This window comes from Drosophila arizonae, chromosome X (assembly GCF_054131065.1).
Source record: "Drosophila arizonae isolate 15081-1271.41 chromosome X, UAZ_ARI_1.0, whole genome shotgun sequence".
In the NCBI taxonomy this organism is placed as follows: domain Eukaryota; kingdom Metazoa; phylum Arthropoda; class Insecta; order Diptera; family Drosophilidae; genus Drosophila; species Drosophila arizonae.
Window position 1 is genome coordinate 33,692,576 of NC_142927.1, and position 21,296 is coordinate 33,713,871.

General features: G+C 43.1%; 1 protein-coding gene across 11 annotated transcripts in view; it reads right to left on the reverse strand.

The window, feature by feature from the left end:
* LOC108617795 (regulator of G protein signaling 7) overlaps window positions 1–21,296 on the reverse strand; it is a 150,585-nt gene that overhangs the window by 92,137 nt on the left and 37,152 nt on the right. Inside the window, exon 2 of one of the 11 annotated variants that reach the window (XM_089474982.1) lies at window positions 182–11,006. The exons of the other annotated variants lie outside the window; for them this stretch is intronic. Within the exon in view, the coding sequence (XP_089331108.1) occupies window positions 8,101–8,526 (426 nt within the window). The 5' untranslated portion in view covers window positions 8,527–11,006 and the 3' untranslated portion in view covers window positions 182–8,100. Of the gene's footprint in view, window positions 1–181; window positions 11,007–21,296 lie in introns of those variants that run through there. 11 annotated transcript variants of the gene reach the window in all.

Below are 21,296 nucleotides of genomic sequence, written 5' to 3' on the forward strand. Positions count from 1 at the left end.
TGCCACGCCTCCTTCTGCCTGTAATATACATTTAATAAAACCATTATGATTTGCCTGATTTGCCATTTTCAATAGGTTCAGGGTATAAAAAATATTCTTAAAACAAGTAAGGCTCCAGTCGAGACTGCTCGACTGGGAGATACCCTGAACCCTCGAATCTGATATTCTACTCACTCTGCACTTCTTTTAAGCGCGAAAATGTATTCTTTCTGTGCACAACAGCCTGTACAAATTGTAAAGCCCAAAGTTTGCTTTTGACGCTTTTATATAAATAGCTGACTATCTAAAGCCGGTCACAGTGCCACAGAGTATTGGGAAGTGCACTTGTCTTTTTAGATAGTCAGCTATTTAAATAAAAGCGCCTCTTCAATTAAAACCTAAAATCGTTCACACCATTAAAAGTTGAGGTAGGCACACGCCAATGTTCATCTCCCATGCATACAAGCAAAGACATACACACACGCACATGTAAAGCCACATAGGCATACAAATGCTTCTACAAGTGATATCCCATAATTGTGAGCAGCACATCCCATGCGTACACACAATCAAATGTATATATGTATGTACATACATACATACATATGTATGTGAGCACTTCACAAGATCGACCAAATGCAAATGCTGAACTGTAAAATTGCTACAGGTGGCCAGAGCTTCGCACACAGGCATACAAATGCTCATAGTACATGTAGCAAGGGAGCAAGTGTGTGTGCATTTCATACCCTTCTTAGAAATAATCATGAAAACGCTAACATTTTGTATGAACGTGGCGAACGCTTTACAAGTTTCGGTATACCCTTCACTCATAAGGAACGAGCTGAGATCGTCGCGAACAATTTTCAATTTTTGTGCGCTGCTGCTATTCGAAAGACCATAGAGAGAGAGAGCATAAAGAGAGGGAGAGAGTGAGTAAGGGAAAAAGAGCGCATAGCCGTGCTTCATTTGGTACTGCGTGCATTTCGTGGCAGCAGTCGCAGCACACTGAATTTGTCTTGCCTTATTTTTACTGCTTGAGCCTCAGAAGACCGAGCCGACCAAATACGAAGTTGTCCGGTCTCTTCAGCTCATTTTTTCGGTGTTGAAAAAGTTTGTTCTACATGTCTAGTCTATGTGTTCTCTGGTTAGTGATATTACTCATTTTGGCACATTAGCTCGTATGGCTAATTTTGCGTTCTTCGGAATTGGCTTTCGCGTTTGGCTGTGAATGAATATTCTGCAACCGGTATCGCCCGACTCCAACGATCTTACTTGTTTTTATCTTGGTTGGCCAACACCAATCTATTGAAATTTCAGCTTTCTAGCTCATCAACTACGAGTCATAAAATTTCTGGTATATCGGAAAATAGATTTGCCATGCTCCTTGCACTGTTAAAAGATACAGTAGTTGCGCAAAGAGCAGTCCCGTTACTTTTAATGTTAACTAACAGCTCTCTTGTGACGTCACATTATCAGATTTTGCTATGTTATCCCGGCTGAAGCTTGGAAGGCATTTCAGCAGAGATCGACTAAGTCGTCCAAAGCAATCAAACTTAACTATATATAAGGAAATTTCAATAGTAAATTCCTTAAAAATGGTCAATCACTAATTTTATTACCATACAATAAAGAAATTAAGTATATAATGGAATGAACAGGGAGGCCTCTCGAATGCAGCACAAATGGCCAATAAGTCAGCAGGAATGGTTGATGGACATAGTTAACTGGGTTTTCGCTATCAGTATTGTTTATTTATGCCAATTTACCTACAAATTTAAATATAGTACACGTTGAAGCTGCATCAATAAAGGTGCTGCTCACACCTGCTGTCATATCAGAAACATCCGGTAGAATGAACTAATATTTGTGTATTAATTGCCAAGTCGTAAACTTGTATGATTATGAGTATTGAAACCTAAGGAAAAGCATAAACTGCCTGAATCAGCTCTTAAAACTTAGACAGAAGCTAATGCTGCGTATCATCTATAGCCATCGGATTTGTGATATAAAGAATGAAATTAGTACATATAATGATGCGGATTAATGGGAAATGCATGATACTTAGTAGTAACTCTTTAGTTTTACAAATTCAAGCCTTTGATAGTAAGGTTAAATCCATTATATGCAAAAGTAAAAGTGGTCAAGGGATTGTATGATCAATAACTGCTTAGAAAAGAATTTAGAGTATAAAAATTAACAAAAACTTTTATATTTTCCGATTCGTGAATCTATATAGAACATGTGATTAGCCGCCCAGCTCATTTTATTTAGTCTACTAGTTTTAAGACAAATAACAGTGTCAAAGTTGCTTGATTTTCATACAAATTCAAACGCGCGCCAAACATTTTCTGAAATAATGACGTCATGCTGTTAAATCAACTGTTCGCTTTGCATAACCTACTATCAGTCAATCGTGTGCTCCTTGTGGGCGGATCGGAAAAGTTTCAACAATTTATAAATCGAGGGTATACACGAATATATGTTCCAAATTTCGTCTCTATCTTGAATAGCGCTGAAAAAATGGGTTCATACGGACAGACGGCCGGACAGCAAGATGGACATGCAATAAACCACTATACTCATTTCACTTTCGTGAATGAGTTTAAAAACTCCACAGTGCTCGACTAATCTGAAAGTTTCATGGGGATCGCATGTCCACAAAAAAAGTTATTAAACAATTAAGTTCTCATAGTAAACGCACACTGCGCCCATGCGTGTTTATGCTTGTGTGTGTAAATGTTTGTGTATGTGTGTGTGTGTGTATATATGCCTGTGTGTGCGTGCGTGCGTGTGTGTGTGTGTGTGTGTGTGTGTGTGTGTGTGTGTGTGTGTGTGTGTGCGTGTTTCTTGTGTAAGCTGAAAGACGCGAAAAATTATTGAAGTAGCTATTACTCCAAGGGTTCGGGGATCTCGTAGTCGAACAGTCTCGACTAGAGCTTTCTTACTTGTTTAAATATAATAATGCTTTTACAATGGAAGTTTTTTGGTCATGGACTATCTCCTTGAAAGCTTTTTGGATGATAAGAAATTCGGGATCACTTTCAATATAGAGTGCACTGGATTTTGCAAAAAAGTGGTCTATTAATAACTGCTTTGCAGATTCGAAAGACATCCCTTTATAATTTATTATAATTTTTTGTTTTTTGAAATAATGTTCTACTTTAACTGAAATATTGTCTGTTCTAACCATGATTACTTGTTGAGAGTAGTGATTTAAAGGCTTTTCCGCTAAAAGGATTAAAAATGAACTATCCTCTTCCGCACTATGTACAGTTGCACAAGCACTTCTTAACATTTCTTCTTCGTGCTGTGATTGAATGCGTGAAATCACATCGGCTACATAATTGGGTTTTCCTTGGATGTACATATTTTATTGTAAAATCGGATTCTGACAGGCGAATTTTCCACCTTTGGAGTTTCATGTTGGGATATTGTATTGAGTGGAGCCAAACCGATGGCTTATGGTCACTTAATGCCTCGAAAGTCCTAAAAAAATAAATAGGGACGAAAATATTGTGTTGCCGAAACAATAGCCAATAATTCTCTCAATAGAGCTGTACTTTTGTTCGTGATCGTTTAGTGTTCGACTAGCGAAACAAATAGCTTTGCCTTCTTGTGCTACATTACTAGCGTCAATTGTGACTTGAAACATTTTTTTGAAATCAGGGCAAGCAAGTATTGGGTCACTTGAAATTAGAATTTTTAATTTTTTAAAGGCCTAGAGATAAGCTTCGATTCTTAAATCAATTTTATTTCCTTTTTTTTATATACCCTGAACCCATTTTCAATGGGAAATCAGCATATAACGGATTTGTTTTATACCCTGAACCCATTTTCAATGGGAAATCAGGGTATAATGGTTTTGTTAAAATGTATATAACAGGGAGAAGGAGGCGTGGCAGACCCCACAAAGTATATATTCTTGATCAGGGCGACGAGCTGAGTTGATTTGGCCCTGTCCGTCTGTCTGTCTGTCCGTCTGTCCGTATGTATGAACGCGTCGATCTCAGAAGATATAACAGTTAGCGACTTTTTTTCCTAGGTCCGCGTATATCACGCGCATATCACGTTTTTCTTTATATATCGATAACTACTCCCGATATTTTATTATCGATTAAAAACCTTATCGAAAACCAGTTATAAAATTATATCTCCTACACCTTTAGAGCTAGAGCTTCCAAATTTTAAATGTAGACTTATATATATTTTATACAATTTAGATTTTTGTTAAAATTTACCCGCACTCCTATTTCCACCCCCTCACCATCAACTTTGTAAAAAGCGTATTTAAAATACTAGAGACTTGTGCATTGGAATGTACATACATTTGAACAATTTGATTATGTTCTGAAACTTTCAGATCGCGTTCTAATACGTGCGTGTGTATGTATGTGTGCCGAAAAGAAGTGCACAATGATTAGAATATCAGATTGGAGGGTTTAGGGTATCTCCTAGTCGAGCAGTCTCGACTAGAATCTTCTTACTTGTTATATTTTATCTTCATTGGGCTTGATGCCATATGGGTTTATATGGCCTAAAAATTTTGTTTCCCTTTTAAGAAATTCGCACTTATCATGCTGTAACTTTAGGTTGGCTTCTCTTAATTTGCTAAACAACTTTCTCAACAATTCCAAGTGTTCGGTTAATGATGTCAAGAGTACAATAACAACATCGAGATATATGTATTAAACAACATTCATTTATTAACTCTTTTAAAACATTATTCATGCAACGCTGAAAAGTTGCTGGTGCGTTTTTCAACCCAAATGGCATTCGTGTGTATTCATAATGTCCATTTTTTGTTGAAAATGCAGTTTCGGTAATAGAATCTGGATCCATTTCTATCTGGTGGGACCCTTTTGCAAGACCGATTGTTGTAAAATACTGATTTCGTCAATATTTGGGATGGGGAATTTATCGTTTATAGTGATTTCGTTCAATCCTTGATAATCGACGACTAGTCGATATTTTTGATTCCCTGAAGCATCTAGTTTCTTGGGCACAACGCATAAGAGGCTGCAGTATGACAAATTACTCTCCTTGATAATCCCTTGCTAAAGCATTTCCTGAACTTGAGCTTCTATTTCTTGCTCGGCGGCGAACGGATAACTGTAGGGTTTTTTGCAAACGGGATTATTGTGAATGTTGTCAATTCTATGCTTGATTTGATTAGTAAGTCTTAATATTTGGCCTTCGCGATACTGAATGACAATAAACTGTGGCGTGATTTGGGGTGACGCTACTTCGCGCCGCTTCGTCAACTCCATCCCACGTTGCTCCATTAACGCCATCAGCTGCATTTCCGCTTACCGCTAGCAATGCTGTATGCTGCTGGTAAGTAAATGGAGTGTAATATTTTTTAAATTTCCAAAAATTGTAAAAATTTCACCTTTTTTCCAGTCTGGGCAGCCTCCTTCTTGATGACCCTCGACCTGATAGCCTGTCGCTGCAATAGCCACGACGGGCGCTGCCTGAAAGCTAGCCTATTAGCTTTGCAATCCCCGGTGGCGTCGTGCCACAGATGTCGTTCGCATGTGGACATCGGTGTCGAATCTTTGGCGGCGGTACGCTTGTGTGCCACTCCTCTTTCACGCACAGCTCCACAGCAAAGCCGCTGGTCAGTGCGCGAGGATCAGCTGCGAAGCTTTTCCGACGCCCAAAGTTCCACAGCCGGTGGAGCCAGTCGCGTGGCAGGCCTCTGCAACCACATTCTCCCAGCAAGCAGCCACTTGTCCCACTGCATGCCCAGTGTATGCGATGGGACGCCGCTGTATCTGCCCACGCCGGGCGCTACTGCAAAACTCACCTGTTGGTTTTGCAGCCCCCGGTGGCATTGGCACCTGTATGCGCGGCGGCCAGTATCTGTATTTCCCTAGCCGTCCTCTAAGTCCAGCTACTCTGCTGGTTGCTGTTGGGACTTCGTTGCGGCACTGCAGACAAATTTTCGGATTGCTGTTGGGAGCTGGCCCCATCGATGTCGTTCGAAACTACCACCGGTGCCGAACTTTGACGCCGGCAGGCATTTTGCGGCTCACTCCCCATTCGCGTACATTCGGCACAGCTAAGCCGCTAGCCTGTACGCGAGGATCGGCCAGCAAAACGCGCCTACGCCCCAGCACGGACAACCGATTGGAATCGTCGCGTGGCAGGGAATCGACGTGTGTACGGCGCACTTGAGTGCCGCCGGTGCACTCTGATGATGACACAAGAAGCCCGGCCCGATGCCCGCATGCCCAGTCTCGCCACCGGCTGCGTAGACGGCAGCATATAACGGTTCCTGTGTGTCCTTTATCCAGCCTGATCTAGCTTTCCCCGCCTTATTGCTGGATTTCGGCCGGGTACGGTATCGCTCTGATACCGTTTTACGTGCGTTCATATACAAGCTCTTCTGCTGCATTGCATTGTTGTTGGCCGTTTTATGTATCTCTTTCTCGTCGGCTGTTTTATATGTCGCTGTGTGTTTTGTTGTGGTTTAAGGTGTCGCTCGCTTTGAAACCTTCGCGCCGCTTCGTGCGCTAGCGCTTGAACCTTGCCTACGCTTTTGTAAGCGTGCAGTGTTTTCTCTTGCATGGAAGCAGCCTATGCTTGTTGTTGTTTTCCCTTTTTACTTTGTTGTCGGGTGCGCATGTACTTAATATGGGTGCTGCTTGCGCATGCACTGGCAGCTAAGTCTTAAGTGCACTACTGTACACTGACAACTGTGATTTTCCAGCCACAGATATGCACCGACGACAAAATTGTGCACTTTGAGCAACATTTGGCTGCTTATATGAGAAGCAATACACTTTGCTGTGTATTCACTCCCTTTTCTTTCGAAAAAAAAAATAACAGCTCTATTGCTCACCCGTGTCTCCTCTCCACGGCTTGATATCCACCACATGCGCCGTCCTGGTCCACTTATCCGCCACCGACCTGATCTGGCAGATGACTGGGACACGAAACTGGCCACTATATATGGGCCTCCATAACGTGGTGGCACTTTTGTTGCGAATCCTTCTGCGGCCTTGGACAAGTGGCGTTGTTTTGCCCACACCTTGTCCGCTACGGCCGGTTTCCACTGCCGCCTACTGCCGGCTCTCTTCACTGGACTCTGCGCCGCCCTGTGCCGATGGTGTGCGCGTCAAACAAAGATTTGGGCAACCTTGGCTCTCGCCCTTGCGTGATGAAGGCTGCCGTATACCCTATAGATGCTGACACGCTGCTGTTGACGCCAACGTTAACTCCGGCAATGCATCATCCCAACATCTCTGGTCACTTCCAGCAAACTGCGCAATCATAGTCTTCATCGTTCTGTTGACCCCCTTGGTGGGATTCTCCTGAGGCGTGTATGGTGCTGTTAGCTAGTGACGCACACCAAGCTCCTCCAGGAACACCTTAAACGCCTGACTGTTGAATTGGATGCCATTGTCTGTAATGAGCACATTTGGCGTGCCAAATCGCGCCAAGATCCGCTTTCGAAATGCCTTTTGGAGAGCAGATGTATTCACACTCCGCAGCGGCACCATCTCCGTTCATTTTGAGAAGCGATCGATGAAGACCAAGAGCATAGTGTTCCCGTGCTTTGATCTCGGCAGTGGGCCCACAAAATCGGAACACACTGTTGCCCATGGCTTCACGGGCACCTGCGTCAGTATTGCCCAGCAGCTTGCAGCTGACTGGGCTTATATCGCTGACACACTTCGCAGCGCTGCACGTATGTCCGCACATCTCTGTGCATGCCAGGCCAGTAATACCGTTTTCCGGCTCCCAAGGTGGCCAGCGGTGGCTGCGTCGTGATTCTCCTCCAGCACTTGCTTGCGCTGGTCCGCTGGCACTCACGATTTCCATGCAGCCATATTCTCGTGGCCGGCCAGGCTGTGGCTGTGGCTGTTGTCGCAACCTCTCGCGGTCCTTCTCCAGCTCCTCGAACTCGTCTGCCAGGTGCATCAATTCCACCAGACCCCGGAATAGATACGGCCGGGCGTAGGCACGCAGATCGCGCAGGCTGTTGTTGTAGATTAGCTTCATTTAGCGGTCTGCTCCATAGCGCAGAGGCCGCATGAGAGTCTGCATCTCAACCATGCAGACCTTGAAGCTCTCATCTACCATTTGCCTCCGACGTTTGACGTCGAAGAAGAACTCCTAGAAGCTGCGCACAAACGTTGCCCACGCCGTCCAGTATCGGCTGTTGGCCACGTACCACTTCAAGGCCATGCTTTTCAGCAGCTCTGGCATCGCCCTAGGGATCATGTCCAACTCCAAGCCATATGTCTCGGCCGACCACTCCACTTGCTCCAGGAACTCCAAAGGCTTTGTGGTGCCATCAGAGTGGAAGCTCCACTCCCTCACTTGTTTGGCCACCTTTGGATACTCTTGAGCTGTGGTGCCGGGCCCTCGTGGCCTTATTTTAGGTTGCGGGGTGGATGTGGCTCTCATCTCACCTTGCCGCGTATCCTGCAGGCTCGCAGCTGCGCTAGTGGAGGGCACACACAGCCGCGCCACATGCGCAAGCTCTGCTTCCAGATCATCCCTGAGTGAGGCACGGCGTCCATACAGTCGGTCCTTCATTCCTCTCAACCCACTCGCCAAACTGCCTCCAGTGTGCCCGGCTAGTTTAGTCGGTAGAGCATGAGACTCTTAATCTCAGGGTCGGGGGCTCGGGCCCCACGTTGGGCGCCAGTTGTAACGAACCTTCGGTTTATCCCGAGTCTAAGCTGGGCTAGTTTCAGCTGACTGTGAGTTCGTGCCAACAAATATATTTGTTGAAGCCCCTGAGATAATAGTTAGTCACTTGTGATTTATGGTTTAACTACGTGAAATATATTTTCTTGAATAAGTTTGTAATTTGACTTTTCACTTAGAGTATGAAGACTCGCTCTCGATTCGCTTTCGCAAGGCACAGTTGCCACAGGATGCCGAGTGCTGGCTTAGCGTACTCCGGCTGGAAGAGTGTTGTGCTAAGACACGCTAGGTTCACTTGAGCGATTCAGAAGACGCCAGGATCTGTAAACTCCGGCGGTTCGCTCGGATGTACAGGCCACTCCTAGCTTCGTTTCACTCACATTACTTATCTTACGCACGGCAACGTGAACTTACTCACTCCTGTATATGCAGGCTTCGGTTAAGCTGCACGTCTGTCCTCGTCTGCACCAATGTCCTCGTGGGTGCCGCTGGCGTTGACTTTCACTTATCGCTTTCACTCTCGGCACTCTTCACTCTATATCTCGTTTATGGTCTCTGAATCCCCATATGGAGCTACCGGTGGCCTTTTATAGCCTAGCCGCAGGCCCTGCTTCGTGTGGTAACGGAGCCTGTTAGGGGCCTTTCTGCCGCTAGTGCCCATAAAATCGGTAAAGTGGCGTGATCTGGGTTGACGCCACTTTCCCGCCAAATCGCGTGGCAGCCTCCCATTGGCCGATGAACCGTTGATGCCCTGCGAGTGAAAGTGTCCACCACTATTACCCGGCCCGAACGGCACATCGGATAACGGTTCTCTATGATCGTCGCATGTGCGACGCGAGCCTATTGCTGAATCTGTAGGAGCGAAAAAGGACCTTGACCCCTTTCCAGAAGCGAGGGTCGCTCCTACAGTACTCGTGTCGCTGTGTGTAGCAACATGTATTTGCACGTATATACATATAAACGTACAGCAACTACGTACGTTCATATACAATAATACGTGCATACCTATATTGCTCGTCACAATATGGACATGGTGTGGTATAAGATATTGATTGTTGAAAATTTCGTTAGTTTTTTGCTGGGATGGAGTGTTATTGTATGAAGGTATTTTATTATTATTTATTTCTTTATAAAAGGGTCTAAGGGTAAGATAATGTAAACTTAATTCTCTTACAAAATAGTAAGAAAGCAGTTGAAATACGCCTATTACAAATATGTTTTTAGAGGCGGATAAAGTGGTCGGGGGTAAATTTTCACAAAAGCCGAAACTGTATAAAATGCGTATATTATATTGACCTACATGTAAAATTTGGAGACACTAGCTTTGAAGATGTGAGAGATCTACAGTAGAATCCGGTTATAACGACTCCGCTTAAAGCGTCCAACGAAAATTCGTTGTCTTGATTGGTCCCCATACAAACTTATATGAAAGAGCCTCTGCTTAGTACGTCTCAGCTTTTAACGACAATCCGCTTATGCCGACGATTTTTTTCATATTTTTGAGTCAATCACCGGTTATTACGACGTGATAACAAAAAATCGCGAAATAATGACAACAAATTTCAGCATAACAAGTAAGAAAGCTCTAGTCGAGACTGCTCGACTACGAGATCCCCTGAACCCTTGGAGCAATAGATATTTAAATAATTTTTCGCGTCTTTCAGCTTACACAAGAAACACGCACACACACACGCACGTACGCACACACAGGCATACATACACACAAACGCATACACACACACACATACACACACACATACACAAACACATACACACACATACACAAACATTTACATACATATATACACACAAGCATAAACACGCATGGGCGGCAGTGAGCGCTTACTATGAGAACTTAATTGCTTAATAACTTTTTTTGTGGACGTACGATCTTCACTTCAAACTTTCAGATTATGATTATAACATGGATATGCATGTAATTGCCAAAGCACAAGTCTCTAGTATTTGAAATACGCTTTTTACAAAAGTGAGGGTGAGGGGGTGAATTTAAGGGTGGGGGGTAAATTTTAACAAAAACCGAAATTGTATAAATTGCATATAAGCATATATTAAAAATTTGGAGACTCTAGCAATAAAGGTGTAGAAGATATAATTTTATAACTGGTTTTCGATAAGGTTTTTATCGCTAAAAAAAGATCGGGATGAGTTATCGATTTTTTAATGATAAACTTGATATGCGCGCTGTAATTACGGACATTTTAAAAAATTTGAAGTCTCTAGCTCTTATATCTTCTGAAATCGACGCGTTCATACATACGGACAGACAGACAGGGCCAAATCAACTCAGCTCGTCGCCCTGATCAAGAATATATATACTTTTTGGGGTCTGCCACGCCTCCTTCTGCCTGTTACATACATTTCAACAAAACCATTATTCCCTGATTTCCCATTGAAAATGGGTTCAGGGTATAAAAAGACTCTGTTAGAAATGTATACCTGTATGTATTGATCAGTGATCAGTACCCTTGCTTGTGTGCATAGCAACGCCACAAATGCTGTCAAGACATAGAGAGGGAGAGAGACAAAAATGATTCTAAACTAAGCTTATAAAAAATGGTTGTTTTGATCAAAAATTTTAATTGTTTTATAGTAAAAGTTATTACGAAAATGGCAGCCGTAATAAAAAAAACAAACTTTTTTTTGGTTAAAGCGTCCTCCGGGTATAGCGACGTAAAATCGACGGTCCTTGAGTGTCACTATAAATGAATTCGACTGTAATTAAACTAACTAACTTTCGATGAGGTTTTTAATCGATAATAAAATATCGGGAGTAGTTGTCGATATTAAAAAAAAAAGGTCAATATGCGCGTGATATACACGAACCTAGGAAAAAATTTCAAGTCGCTAGCCCTTTTATCTTCTGAGATCGACGTGTTCATACATGCGGACAGACGGACAGGGCCAAATCAGCTCAGCTCGTCGCTCTGATCAAGAATATATATACTTTGTGGGGTCTGCCACGCCTCCTTCTCCCTGTTACATACATTTCAACAAAACCATTACCGGACGGACAGACGGACAGACAGACAGACGGACAGACGGACAGGGCCAAATCAGCTCAGCTCGTCGCCCTGATCAAGAATATATATAATTTGTAGGGTCTACCACGCCTCCTTCTCCCTGTTACATACATTTCAACAAAACCATTATACCCTGATTTCGCATTGAAAATAGGTTCAGGGTATAACAAGTAAGAAAGTTGTAGTCGAGACTGCCCGACTACGAGATCCCCTGACCCCTTCGAGCAATAGCTGTTTCAATCATTTTTCGTGTCTTTCTGCTTACACAAGACACACACGCACACACACACACACACACACACACACATTCCGCGAGCACTTAGAATATGTGCATAAAAAGGCAGCTGATTCTTGTAGAGCTCTCTCGAGAATCATGCTTAACACGCGGGGACCTAAACAGCAACGACGTCACCTCCTAATGAGCGTCATTAGGTCTGTCATCCTCTATGCTGCGCCAATATGGGCAAGAGCGATGGCAACGCCGAGCTACAGCCGAGGCATTTGCGCGATCTACAGGCTGAGCGCAATCAGAGTCAGCTGCGCTTTCAGGACTATCTCCGATGACGCGGCGCTCGTCATAGCCGGTATGGTGCCACTGGAGTATTTGGTCGCCGAGGCCGTGGAGCGGAATTCGCACGGGCCTACGCGACTCAACGCTGTCCGGGCGAACAGCATCGCACGATGGCAAAGAAGGTGGAATAGCTCAGCTAAAGGGCGGTGGACGCACAAGCTCATCCCGGAGCTTGAACCATGGGTTAACCGCAAACATGGCGAGGTTAGCTTCTACCTTACGCAGATCCTCTCGGGTCATGGATGCTTTCGGAGCTATGTGAAGCGCTTTGGCCACGAGGAATCTGACGAGTGCCCCTGGTGCGAGCGAGGGCATGTGGAAGACGCCAACCACATTCTTTTCGAATGTGGACGGTTCCTGGAGGAGAGGCGTCGTCTGGAAGAGGCAGTGGGCCGCTCCATCAGAGCGGACAACTTAGTCAACGCCATGCTGGAATCGGAGGAAGCTTGGGAACTAACAAGCACCTTCGCGGCCACGGTGATGATGGAGCTCCGCAGAGTCGAGCGATCGAAAAGACGAGCTGTCCCAGGCTAAGGTAGCGCATAGTGCTTGCGAAGCAATGCTTTACGGCCGTCCCGCAAGCACCGCGCGCTATCCTAGCCACCACGCAACTTGTAATTTGTTATATAATTTTGTCAATAAATGAATATAAAAAAAAAAAAAAAAAAAAAGAAACACACATCATACACACACACACACATACACACACACACACACACACAGAGATACGCACGAGTTACCAATATATCATCTTACTCTTCCTCTTGACGCCCTCAGAAGAAGAAACAACAACAACAGTAGCAGCAGCGACAACAGTGGCGACAACAATAACGGTAGCAGCAGCGGCAGCAGCATAAAGAATATGTACAACTACAACAGGGACTAATAAAATAAAAAGCACACATTCAGTGAGAACTCAACATTCAAACTAACCAGATGTTCTTTTTTTAAACCACACTAACACATACATATACATACGTTTACGTATTATTACCTAATAATAACTAAAATAGAGTATACTGGTAATTGGCGCAGCCGGTAGGATATGAATTTACAAGATAAAAAAAAATAAATAAAAAATAAAAAAAAAAAATAAAAAAACACACACACATACATATGTGTGTATGCGTGTACATAAATAACTACAATTTCATCATTAATTTTACAATAGCAGTGCCATAATTCTGCATTTTGTCGCAACAATTGCTTCTATCGCAACATTATTAAACAGAATATTTAATGTGCATATATATGTATGTACTTATATGTATGTATATGTACTCACATATGTACATACATACATAACTAGAATTTCAGCATTAATTTCACAATAACAGTGCCACAATTCTGCATTTTGTAGCTTTCTGTCGCTGACGACACTAACGAAAATTTGTCTGGCGCCGCTATTCTCAAATCAGAATTTTCGACTTTCGTCGCTGACCTAAAGCTATGCGCATTTTGGTCGCCACTAACGACTAGAGGTGGGCACGGGCCGGGTTTTCATCGGATACCCGTGGGCACCCGCGGTTACCCATGGGTATGGGCTGAAAAACCAAGTTTCGTGTTGGGCGCGGGTTACGCCGCTACACCTGTTTTACCCGAAAAAAGTCATATTTTGGAGACGGTCAAAAGCATGATGGTTGAAATTAATGATATGCAAAATGATTCAATTGAGGACGCGAGAATTGACAAATTTGAATCTTGAATTTCTAGAGTTTTTAGACAAAAATCAACAAAAAAAAAAGAAAACTTGACGAACCTGGCAAAAATGCAATTGACTTAGAAATTGATAAATATTATGCCACACGCTATAATTCAAACTTGTCAATCTTAGATTTTTGGCAGGAGGCAACGGACCTTAAATTTTGGCAAAAAATATTTTATGTATTCCGGTAAGCTGTGCAACAAGCGAGCGAGTATTCTCCTCTTCTGGAAAAATTTTAAATGAAAGGCGAACAAGGCTATTAAGCGCAAATATTGATATGCTCCTTATTTTTAAAATAAAAACATGTAATATTTCTGTAAATAATATTGTAATTTTAAGAATTAAATTGTTGTTATGTTTGAGAACAAAAAATTTGTTGTAATTTCTGAGAATTAAATTTTTTGTAAGTGTTTCGGGCGGTTGGGTTGGGTGTGGTTATGAAATTTTTTTTTGCTTTCGGGTACGGATAAAATCTTGAACTTTTGACCGTGGGCAGATCGGGCCGGGTGCAAAAAAGTCGACCCGTGCCCACCTCTACTAACGACACTATAGAGCCTACTATGTCTCGCGCCACTATACTGTTCTTCAGCACAAACCTAATACCCAAAACTGACCTAGCGGAATTTGATTTCGGTTGCCACCGACAAAATACATATGTATATAACATACGCTACTAATCTGCCTATTGGCACTGTCACTGTCCTTCATTTCCTCGAAACACAAAAATGCCTGGCGCCACCAATTCATACGACAAAGCTACAAAATATGTAGCTTGTAGTCAAAGACATCAAGATTAGTTGCGACTGCAAGATCAGTTGCGACTGCGAAATCAATTGCGACACAGAGCTCGAACTAAAAAGACGTACATACATACATATGTAACTTATGTGAACACGTAAATAAACCAAAAGTATAAAAGTGAAGAGATCTACATACATATACAGTTTACAAAACTTTCTAGTATAAAATTTTGACTCAGCAACAACAAACAATGTAAGTAGAAAAGTCTATAAAATCAAATATTGATAATTATACGACTTAACTATAACATTTAAAATAAACATATTACAGAAACATACATAACAGAATACAAAAACAGAACCACCAGAAATATAAAATTTTGACACAACAACAACAAGCAATGTGAGTAGAAAAGCATGTGAAATCAAACACTGATAATTACATATATGACTGAACTATCACATTTAAAATAAACATTACAGAAACAGACACAAAAAATTATAACAACACAGAAAAGAAAATAAATACTTATGTAAAAAAAAAAAAAAACACATTTTTAATTAATAAACAAGACATTTGTATCTACCCATATTTACAACATATGTCGAAACAGTCACAAAATTCTCAAACGATTTTAACAAGAAGTTCAACAAGAAACAATAACAATAGAAATATCCACACAGCTAATACTACTAATATACTTATGGACTCAGGCAACATTTCCGAATCACTCCCAAGCACAATTGACAACTTGACAATTGACAATTGACTTTAATTCAACATTACGGTTACAACAAGAGCGAAGCCATACTAATTCGAGAACTACAAACAATTCCAGAAAACTTGTCTCTCGGACAACTTTTTTACAATATACTAAGAGTCAAAGCCCAATTCATAGCTATAGTAAAAAACGACAACCAGAACTCTGACAGCAGAAACAGACTTTATGACGATATATGTCTAAACACATTTTTAATGAACCTCAGAGAACCATTTAAAGCTTTTGTTGGGCTCAGCAATCATCGCTTCATTGTAATTAAGAGCGGCAGTTCATAAAATATGTTATCATTTAAGAGAATTTATAACGGAGATCACGCTCTCCCTTTTGCGTTGTCTTTTCACCCACGCACCGGCTCAGCTTAATCCGCCGGCTCGCGTACATTGTAGTTAGTATGCAATTAACTCTTGTTTAGAGCAGATGCAGTGTTAGATTGACTATTACAAACATAGTAGCGGACAGCACGACAGCCTAGTCGCTTGCTCGCGTCTATCACATAAACTCTGTAAACTCTAATAATCGCTAATAAACTAATCATTAAGTAAATTCAATCGTTTAATAATTTAAAGCTATTCGAAAAATCTCGATAGCTCAACATTTGGTGACCCCGACGTGATCTCTTTTCGTTTCTTTCTACATATTTGCATATATATATATTGACAGCATCACATACATACATACACCCGTGAACATAAGCAGTGTATATAGCGATTAGTTGCGTGCCGTTACTTTGCCAATTCGCCAGACACTCTTTCGTTCGGTCTGCAATACACTGGCGCCCGTAAAAGTAGTACACATGCGAAAACTTCTGCAAATGACAATCTAATAAAGAATCTGCTAATTTCTGAACTATGTCTATGGTTAGTGACTGCGTGTTCTATAGCTTCAATCTATAAGTGATTAAGTTTGCATAAGCACAGTGTAATTACATGCTTGCCGTTATTCTTCGTTGACATTGCACTCTTTCGCCACGGCTGCGATACGAGCGCGTCCATAATAATCGTACCGGTGTGCAACAATTCATACGTGTATATTATTTGAGTATCATAATATAATTCTTTGCCAGTTTATTAAAGTTGCAAGTACTCTGCTCGACAAATACGACTTATTCCAAGTTTGTGTCTGCGCTATAGCATATATACATTTACTTTACTCTTGCAATCGCGCTCGCACCAACGACTTTGAACTCTATCGTGTTACTCTTGCTGTACTCGTCATGGCGAATTTAGATGCTAGTGCAGTTGCTCCCGAAGATCGCGTGCGGTTTTATAAGCTCAAGGTACAGTCGGTGTTTGAACGCGTAAAAAAGCTACAATCCAAGGTCGATTCAGATGCTCTTGCCGATCACAGTGACAGCACTCTAAATGTTCTACTGGAGCATATCGACAAGCTAAGCCACTCTTTTAGCAAGGCCCATGAAAGTCTAGAGGAGCTCGACTTTACTGAGATGTCCAGCAATTTGCGCACTGACTTTGATGATTTAATAATGGTCATGCAGTCAACAATAATGTCCGAAGTGCAAAGTCGTACTGCTCAAGTGCATCACAGTTCCACGTTTAGTCGTCCAAGTGACCCTCCTCGCGCATCCGCTCCCAGATTGCAGACTGCACCTGCGTTGCCGCCATTAAAGATACCTACGTTCAGCGGTGGATATGCTAATTGGGCTGATTTCTACTCAATGTTTTCTACAATCATTGAAAGTCGGCCAGAAATCAGCAATATGGAAAGACTTCAGCACCTCCGGTCCTGCCTCGATGGCGCAGCGTTGGATACGGTTCGCTCTTTGGAAATTTCTAATGATAATTATACAATTGCCATAAATTTATTAAAGCAGAGATATGATAATCGACGTTTAATCTTCCAGGCCCACATCGTAAAGATCTTAGGTCTCAAAAATGTAGAAAATGGATGCATAACCAAGCTGCGTGAGCTATCTGACAGCTTCAATGTCCATATGCGTGCGCTCAGTAGTCTGGGCACAACAGAGCAGATAGCCAGTGCCATGATTGCTCAGATACTGCTACAGAAGCTTGATGAGGCCTCACAAGCTAAATGGGAAGAGAAATTGGACAACTCAGAGACGGCTCTTCAGATACCCAGATATGAAGAAGTCTCCTCATTTCTTGAGCTTCGTTGCCGTACTTTGGAATCGATGAAATTTGCTCTTACAAACTATTCGTCAAGTAAGCCGATGAATTCTTGCAGTAAGGTTGCTACCAGTAGATCAGCATTTCTCGTAACCGGCCACAGTACGCACAGTTGCAATTTTTGTAATGATCTTGAGCACACAATCTACAAATGCCCAAGATTCGCAAACTTGTCTCCTAGTCTTCGCCTGAATGAGGTCCGAAAGGCTGGCTTATGTTTGAATTGTCTCAAGGGAGGTCATCAGTCGCGACAATGTGGCTCGCGCAGTTGTCGGGTCTGTGGAGTCAAGCATCATACGCTTCTTCATCTCGGCCACTCCAGCACATCGCAGGCAGCAATTCCGCCCCATCAACAATCTTCAACATCAAGAGTACAGACCATCCCTCAGCCCTCAGCACCAGCCACTACTCTCTTATCCAAGAATCGGCACAGCGATGTTGTGCTCCTGGCTACCGCAGTGGTTCTGGCAAGGAATCGGTTTGGCGAGCTTGTTCCTTGTCGTGCACTTTTAGATTCAGGCTCTCAACTACATCTCATTACAGCCAGATTTGCGAATCTCCTGCAACTTAAGAGAACAAAATCTGTTGCATATGTATGCGGCGTAGGCGACTCCAATGTTGCCATGGATGGCAGCAGCATTTGCCTCACTCTTCAAGCTCATGCATCTGAATATACAACTAGCATAACGGCTATGGTAGCTACAAATATAACTGGCAGGCAGCCCAGTTCTAATGTGAATACGAGCAATTGGAGCATACCGCAAAATATAGTGCTGGCAGATCCAGCTTTCCATAGGCCGCAACGAGTAGATCTGCTTATCGGAGCTAGCCTGTTTTATGATTTGCTCTGTGTGGGACAAATCAAGTTGATGCCTGGACTTCCATTGTTACAGAAGACTCGTCTTGGTTGGGTTGTATCAGGTGGCGAGGCTCGCAACCACAACTCCGTGCTAATAGCTTCAAAGACGCCTTTGGATCCGATTACAGACTCCTGTGCTGATATCAAGTTGGACACTCTAGTTCGTCGCTTTTGGGAAGTTGAGCGCTGCAGCGATTCCATTGTAAAGTTCAGCAAGGAAGACTCAGATTGCGAAGCGCATTTTGCGAGGTATTACAATCGATTGGCTAGTGGCCAATATACAGTACGCCTGCCTGTTAAGCTTAGTTGCGAGCTTCTTGGAGATTCTTATGAGCAAGCGCGACATCGGTTTCTCAATTTGGAGAAGAAATTGAGTCGTTTGCCGCATATAAAGTCTCAATACTCAGCATTTCTGAAAGAGTATCTTGAACTTGGTCATATGTCACTCGTTCCTCTAGATTCATTGCATCTATGCAGATATTTTCTTCCTCATCACTGCGTTTTGAAGGATGATAGCACAACTACCAAGCTTCGCGTCGTCTTTGATGGATCTGCATCTACAACAACTGGGCATTCGTTGAATGACATTCTAATGTCAGGTCCCGTAATTCAGCCAAAATTAGTCGACATATTATTGCGCTTCCGATCTTATCCAGTTGCACTCACCGGCGATATTTGCAAAATGTATCGTTGCGTGAAAGTACCTGAGCCGGACAGCTATCTACAATGCATTTTATGGAGGAATTCGCCAGATGATGAGTTGGAAGTTTTCAGGCTTGATACGGTAACATATGGAACAAAACCAGCGTCATTTTTGTCTGTGCGCGCCATGCATCAGCTTGCCGTAGATGAAAGGAACGCATTCCCAGTCGGGTCCGACGTACTGCTTCGCAATTTCTATGTTGATGATTTGATTAGTGGAGGAAATTCAGTCGAAGAAGCAAGACTTGTTATGCAAGAGACAGCTGGAACCTTGGCATGTGGGAAGTTTAAATTGAGGAAGTGGTGTTCAAGCCATCCCATGGTACTGGACGGCGTAACAGACTGCGACAAGGAATCGCTCATTAGGTTCAATGATGGCAGCGACATTACAAAGACACTTGGCCTTGCATGGGATCTGGCATCTGATCAACTTCTTTTCTCATATCTAGCCCTGAATTCAGCCTCTAAGCCCTCCAGGCGCTCTGTTCTCTCGTCTATTGCTAGGTTTTATGATCCCCTCGGCCTGGTCGGCCCAGTAATAACGAAAGCTAAAATCTTCTTGCAACAACTCTGGAGGCATAAACTTGATTGGGATGAGAGTCTCCCGTCTGCATGTCACACTGCATGGCTAGACATTTCGAAGGTTGAGGTCCATGGATTCTGCGATGCCAGCATCGAGGCATACGGAGCTTGCATTTATATTGTATCCAGAGGTCAGCATACCATCAGCAGGTTGCTTTGCTCTAAGTCTCGAGTTGCGCCTCTAGAAACGCTCACGGTTCCCAAGCTGGAACTATGCGGGGCAGAGTTGCTTGCGCGTCTAATGAATGAAGTGGCTCGCTTAGGCATTTTCGCAGGCGAGTTTCATTGTTGGTCTGACTCTACTGTTGCGCTTTCTTGGATCAATGACGAGCCCGGACGATTTAACGTTTTTGTTTTAAATCGCATCGCCACGATACAAGATCTCACATCAGCAATGGAATGGCACTATATACCTACAACACTGAATCCCGCGGATATATTATCTCGGAGTGCATTGCCCTCGGATTTAAATGCATCATTACATTGGTTCAACGGTCCAGGTTTCCTCTGCAAGCCCAGATCTCAGTGGCCAGTCTCAGCACTTCCAGAAAGAACTTCAATTGAGCGTCGAAGAACTGTGCTTCTTGTAAAGGACGCAGTCCATGATGTCTCTATGGACTGCAAGTTTGTGAATTCTTTCGGCCGCTTGCAGCGTACGTTTGCATACGTATCAAAGTTTATTAAAAAAAGTCATGGTCCAGGAATAACCCTAGCAGACATCCGGTACGGCACTCATATACTGTTAAGAATGATTCAACGAACACATCTCTCAGACGACATAAATGCTCTTCGAAATAAAGGAATGATTCCGTCATCCAGCAGTCTAGCCTCGCTGTCACCGTTCCTTGATGAAATTGGGCTGCTACGTGTCGATGGCCGTCTCAAAAACTCAACTTTAAATTTTGATAGTCGCCATCCAATTATTTTGCCCAAGGTTCATCCAGTAACTAGAGCCATCATAATGCATTTCCATCAGCGAAACTTGCACGCTGGTCCCCGAGCAGTGCTAGCGTTGGTTCGTTCCCAATACTGGCAAATTGGTGGTAGAAAAACTGTAGCCAGTGTAATTCAGAGATGCGTAATTTGCTTTCGTGCAAGGCCTCGACTCGTTGAACACATAATGGCAGATCTACCCAAGGATCGAGTCGACGGCTATCGGGTCTTTGGAGTGACTGGAGTCGACTTTTGCGGACCCTTCTTTTACAAGCCTGAGTCACGAAACAAGGCGCCTGTGAAATGCTACGTTTGTGTGTTTATTTGTTTTGCTACGAAGGCTATTTGGTTGGAGTTAGTCAAGGATTTAACTACCGCGGCATTTTTGCATGCACTTCAACGTTTCATATGCACCAGAGGAAAGCCAAGTCAAATCTGGTCGGATAACGCCACAAACTTTCTTGGTGCCCGCAATCAGCTTCAGGAGTTGAAGCGTCTATTTCTGTCAGACACCCACCAGAAGGCTGTGAAGGATTTCTGTTTGGCAGACTCAATCGAATGGCATTTCATCCCTCCACGATCGCCTCACTTTGGTGG